Source organism: Manacus vitellinus, unplaced genomic scaffold, assembly GCF_001715985.3.
Source record: "Manacus vitellinus isolate BGI_N305 unplaced genomic scaffold, ASM171598v3 scaffold_52_pilon, whole genome shotgun sequence".
NCBI lineage: Eukaryota > Metazoa > Chordata > Aves > Passeriformes > Pipridae > Manacus > Manacus vitellinus.
In genome coordinates, this window is record NW_021940628.1 from 3,249,535 (window position 1) to 3,255,578 (window position 6,044).

The window sequence follows — 6,044 nt, forward strand, 5'->3', positions numbered from 1 at the left end:
TGGATGGGGCTGAAAAGGTTCTCAGCAAATAAAGGAATAAAGGCCTGTGAGCTTCCACACGAGGCTCTGTGAGAAACACCCAAAGATTCCTGGGTGTTCCCAAACACTCTCCCAAAAGCCAAAGCACTTYKKKSYKRRRRGGRMMRGRAAARSCCCMAAAGCCTCGGGACAACGAGTTTGACYCCAGTTTGGTGCTGGTGTTGGGCAGGGTCGGGCACAGCTCCTGATGGGGGGGAAAGGGGGGGTTCCCAAGGGCATTCCCAGCAGCTGGAGAGGGGGGAAGGAGGGATGGGAGGGTGAGGAGAGGTCACCTATGTTGAACTCCTCGTTCTCAGTGATGATCTCGGCGTTGGGGACCATGGTGGGAGGCTGGCACCGGAACAGCTGGTAGGCTGGGAGGGTGAAAAAAAGAGCAGCAGATGTTCATTTGGGGGTGAAAAGCCCCAGGATGGACTCAGGGAAAAGCCTCCCCCCTCTCCACGAGGAGGAGGAATTGGCAAAATGCAGCCAAGCCCTCCAAACCCCTTGGAGATGGATCTGGGAATTTGTGTCCCCCAAAGTTTCTCACTCCTGGTGGGAAACAGGTTTGGGTCAGTCCAGGGGAGGTTCTGGGGCAGGTCAGGGGAGGTGGAGGTGCCTGCACAGTGTCAGTCCCTTTGGAGGACACTGAATGGTGACCAAGGGTGAGGCAACGTCCACCTGCACCTTTTTGGGATACTGAGGGAAGATCTTGGGGACCTCAGTGGGATCTGGGCAGTCACAGAGGAGGGAGAACCCCCCCCCAATAACTACTCAGGGAATTCCATCCTTAATGCCTGTCCTTCAACAGGGATCTCAGAATTCACTGATTTCTTTTTAACTCAAGAGTTATTAATTTCTTCCAGAAAGAATTCCAGGAGTGCTGGTGCTTCCAACTGCACTTCCAACTGCAGATCCTCCTTGGAGTTCACAGAGTGACCTGTGCAAGGTCAGTGTCAGTGCTCACAGAAGGCAAAACAGGGCAAAATTTCTACTCTTTGCCTCATTAGGTGTTTTTCTGGGGGTACCATGTGGCTCAACAGGAAGAAATGCAGTTGAGGAGCAGAAATTAATTTTTTTAGGGCAAATTCTCCACCAAAAATTAAATCCCAGCTCACAGTGAGCAAAAGGAAAGCAGGTGCTCAGGAGAAGGGGGGTGCTCACAAAAACAAACACCCCAGAGCTCTGAGCAGGGGTAAATTGGATATACTGGTCCCAGCAACCAAATGAATATTAATGCCAGACATTTTCTGCTATTTGCTCAGCACTTCCCTGCATTCTCTGCTCCCCCTGCACCTGACCCCAGACAGGCAGAACTTCCCCCTGAAATTCAGATCAGCCTTTTCATTTAGGAGAGGCTGGAGCTCGGGCTGCCCCTGAATATCAATTCCTGCCAACCCCAGGATGGATGTTGAACTCTCCACACCCACAGGAGGGCTGGCAGGCCTGGCAGCACCTTAATGAGGTGATGATGGTGGTAAAATGCCCTTTTGTCTTGCCCTGATCTCCTTAGTCCACAAGGTGGGGCAGGATAATACTTTTCCAAAGGTCTGTGGGAGAGCAGGGTGTTTGCAGAGAACACAAGGGCTTCTCTTCAATTTGAGGGATGGGCTCACCTGTCCTGGGTGTGCAAGGGGAGGAAAACACCAGCACATGACACTGGGGGGATCCTGAGCCCCCGGGGCTGGTGGGAGGTGTCCCTGCCCATGGCAGGAACTGGGTGATCTTCAGGGTCCCTCCCAACCCAAAGCATCCCATGGTTCTATAAATGAGACTTTCATGACAGGCCAAGCAGTTGCCAGAGTGGCTACAGGTTATAAATGACTGTTAAACCACCCCTGATCCCTTCCAGCCCCAATCCCAGACTTTACACCTCCATAGAAAACCCCCTCAGGATTAGGGAATGGCCTTGTGGGCTCTGAGGGGCTCCCATTCCCACCACAAAGGGTGGGAATGCAGCACTGGCCACCCTCTGCCTCCTTCCTGAGCCAAACTGCCCAAACCATCCTTTCCTGCAGAGCTCTTCCATTGTTTGGGAATGTTAATCTTAGAGCAGCAGGAGATCAGCTCCTTCTGGAGCTCAGCAATCCCTTAAATTCAGCCTGTCCCTGGAACACCCACCCCTCAGAGCTGAGCTCCAGCCCTTCTGCAGGGGCTCAGCATGGGATTCATGGAATTCACATTCCTGAAGCAAGAGCAAGTTCTCCATTTGCACTTTCCCAAATCCCAGCACTTGCTGCAGGAACTTGTCAGCTAATCCGATTTCCAGGCAGGCTCTTGTTTAGTGCCACCAAGCAAATGCTCTCATTTAATGTAATACCCAAGATTTTGCTGCCCTCACACCAAAGAATCCCTGAGTAATCCAGGGATTTACAGGAATCCTTCTCCTCCCCGGAGGAATGGAGTTGTGTCTCTGCTGGATCATTGAAAACAGGCCCCCAGGATGATCCAGTTGGTTTAGCAGAGCACTGGAAAAGGGAATCCTGCATCCACAAACTGCAGGGAAGGGGAGTTTCAGGCAAACAAAGCAGGGCTGTCCATGAGGGATATGCCAGGGAGAGGAGGGGATTGACAGGCAGCATAAGAGACCTTCAGCCTCCAGGCTGGAAAACTGCCCCTGTGGGGAAGACTCCAGGTCAACAAGAGTGTTTGTTCCCATCTTTCCCAGCACTGTTCCTGCCTCCCAGCTGCTCCCTGTGCCCCCCACCCCCCGGGACAGGGCCATACAGACCATAGAAATAAATGGCAAAAATGCCCCCGTTGGCTGCGTCGCTGTGGAACTTCAGCAGGACCTGGTTGGAGGAGCTCTGGGCTGATTTCTTGGCAGAGTTGCCAGTGAACACACCCAGCTGGGGGGCTGTTTGCTGGGCTCCATCCCTGCGTGGCAGAAACACGGGAGAAGAGCATCAGTACATGGTTTTTAACCTCAGAAAACAACCCTCCTCCTCCTCCTCCTCCACTCCTCCCTGCTCTTCCTTCCTCGCCCTCCCTTTCCCAGATCTGTTTTTCATTTCCCAGCAGCTCCCTGGGCAGTGACCTGGACCCCCCAGTCCCTCTCCCTGCTTCCAGGAGAACCAGAATCATCTCTTCTGGCTCACAGTGCTCACCCAGTGGACAACTACAACCACGAACTTCACTTTTAACCTCAGAACCTGAAGAGCTAGGACTGGTTTTCCAAAGGAATGTCGCTCCCTGTTTGCAGAGCAGGCACTGGGATATTCTGAAGACCATTGATTGAGTGCTACAAGCCCAAGAATTCGGCCCCAAGCTCTTTAAGCAGAGCAGCTACATGTGCTCCCTTGGCTGCCTGAAGCTGATAATGTGCAGCACTGTGCATAAATAATATTTCCATCTATTTCTATTAAAAGAAATAATGCAAAAATAATGATTTCTCTTCCCTCCTACAAGTAGAAAAGGAAGCTCCCAGCCTGGAAAGCCCCTGGGGTGAAGAAAGCAGTGTCACTGCAGCAGAGCTGAGCCCATCTCCAGCAGAGATCCCAGTTCCCATGGAAAAGCCAAGGGCACCTTTCCCAGATGGAGCCCCTGGAGTGGCTCCAGGAGCCCCCCAGAGCTGGGCTGTACCCACCACACAGTGATGAAGTCGTTGTAGGGCTCTGTCTGCAGCAGGGTGAAGTTGAGGTGGATCCCATATCCCACGGGCACCGTCAGGAGCCAAGTGCAGTCCTGGGAATTGGGGTACTGGTTGGGGAAGCCAGGGGAGTAAACTGTCCCATTCTGGGTGGTGACATTCCCCCCACAAGGCACTGCAGGGAATCAGAGAGAAACACAGACCTGATGAAGAAATACCCCCCCAAACATAACTCTTAAAAATCCCCCATTTCCCGTTTTTCTCTCATTTTTTACCATAACAAGATGTCAATTCTGGATGCAGGAGGACCCAGATCTTGGCCTGACTCGCCTCAAACAACCTCCACCTGCCACGAGCACGTCAAACCTTTTTAACTTCATCCCATTACAGTGAATTTATGAAGTGCTCCAGAGCTGAGAGGAGCCTGCCAGGGCGTTTTGTCCAGATGTGACAGCCAGGTGTGCAAACAAATTGTCTCTCATGCCCTGCTAAGAGTCCCTGGGCTCCACCAGCTGTCTGCAAGGAAAACAGAGCTCCTGCTGGGATCACACCAGTGGGCAAATCCATGCCCTTGTTCCTGCAGCAGGGGCTGGGCCAGCAGGGGGGAAATGAGGATTTGTGTGGCAGCAGCGTCCAAGCCATTAATCACCAGGACAGTTCCACTGCACCAGGAGCCCTCCAGCTCCAAAGGGACTCACAAACTAAAGAGAGGCAACTGGAGGCAGCCTGGGCAGGGCCCTGGGGGGACAGGAGGGTGACCTCCTGCTGCAGGGACACAGCTCTGGGTGGCTCAGGTACAAGCAGCAGCCTCTGCACTGCCCTGGCATGGAAATGGGAATGCTGACAGCACCTGCAGGTGCTCCTGCCCTCCTGCAGGCACTGGCACAGCTCAGTGTCCCCTGCCTGAGCCAGCTCTGCCCCAAGGCCAAGGAGCTGCATCAACCCAATCCTGGCATGGGAACAGGCTGCTCAGGGCACTGCTGGAGTCACCACCCTGGGGAGCGTTCAAAAATCATGGGATGTGGCTTTTGAGGACCTGGGTTAGTGGTGAGCTGGGTTGATGGTTGGACTTTGGTGACCTTCAAAGTTCTTCCCCACCCTCAACGATTCCACGGTTCTCCCTCCCCACACAGCTCCTGGGTCCAGGCTCAGGGTCTCACACCCTCTGCTTTCCATGCAGGAGCAGCTCCCCAGACCTCCCTGAGCCAGCTGAGAGCCAAACTGCACGTGTTCCCTGCCTGGCCCTGCTCTGGGAAGAGCACGTGTATTTACAGAACTCCCCACGCTCGTTTTCTCAAACACACACCCAGGAAGCCTCAGGGGCCAAGTTCCCTCCTGCCCTGCAGAGCAGCAAAACCTCCTGCCCTGCTGATCCCTGCAAAACCTCCCTGGAGCGGTGCTGGAAAAACCTCTGTGCCTTTTATTTCGGAATTAACAGCTTCTCTTTTAATTAAAAGACCTTTCAGCACTGACCTGCCAGGGAAAAAGGTGAGGTGCTTTGCCTAAGGCAGCACGTCCTCCCTGCCTGCTGCTATGCAAAAAATGGACCATTTAAGGGAAAAGAGCAAGAAAAGGCAAGTTCTGTATTGCTTTACCAGCAGGAAGAGCCCAGCAGATGTGCACAGAGAGCAGCAGCAAATGGGCCAAAACGTCCCTCACCCTCACCTCTCTGCTCTCAGAGTGCTGCAGAGCCAGCAAACTACTTAAAAACACAATAACAGGGAGGGCTGCAGCTGGCAGAGCTGGTGCCCGAGGTAGGTGAGGGCACAATCCTGCTCCCAGCACCCTCTGGGCACAGGACAGGCTCCCACTGACACGGTGCTGGACTTGGAAAGAGCAGCTGAGGATTTGGTTCTTTGTGCTCTGTGTTCTCTGGGGTTCAAGGACTTAAAAGAGGGAAAATATCACCTCTCTCTCTACCTCCCTGCACTTCTTGCAGACCAAGGGCTGTAAGAGGCTGGGAGAAAGGTCAGTGCTCCTGGGAAAGGTGGGGGGAAATCTTCAATAAGCAGAGCTGAACTTCTCAAAGCTTCACTTGCAAAGCTTCTGAAGTCAGTCCCACAGAACTCAGGCCACTGGCCCTGTGGATGACAGGCTGAAACAGCCTCGCTGTGGGGGGGGGGAAGAGAATTTGGACAGTGGAGTTTTGATGCCTGGAATACAGATCTCCACTCCCTCAGCCTGCAGGGGCCTCCTGGCACACTGGTCTGCAGAAAGGAGAGCATGGAAAGTTCCTGGGTCATTTTGGAGATGCCACACTAAGGAGACCAGGGCAGGGACACCACCTTCCCAACTGAGAGTCCCAGAGCTGCAAGGATCTCTGCCCAGGGACTAAGTGGATTTCCCAGTGCTAAATCAAGAGAAGTTCAATGCTGTTGAAGAAATAAAACAAAATGTAATTACTCCTACAAGGGCCCTGGACTGCCCAGGGAAGGGG

At 53.4% G+C, this 6,044-nt stretch overlaps 1 protein-coding gene across 1 annotated transcript in view; it reads right to left on the reverse strand.

Annotated features, from left to right (window-relative positions):
* LOC103754072 (CUB and sushi domain-containing protein 1) overlaps window positions 1-6,044 on the reverse strand; it is a 251,808-nt gene that overhangs the window by 43,261 nt on the left and 202,503 nt on the right. The window contains exons 42-44 of the mRNA XM_029963058.1: window positions 3,605-3,782; window positions 2,750-2,895; window positions 312-392 (exon numbers count right to left, since the gene is read on the reverse strand). Of these exons, the coding sequence (XP_029818918.1) occupies window positions 312-392; window positions 2,750-2,895; window positions 3,605-3,782 (405 nt within the window). The remainder of the gene's footprint in view (window positions 1-311; window positions 393-2,749; window positions 2,896-3,604; window positions 3,783-6,044) is intronic.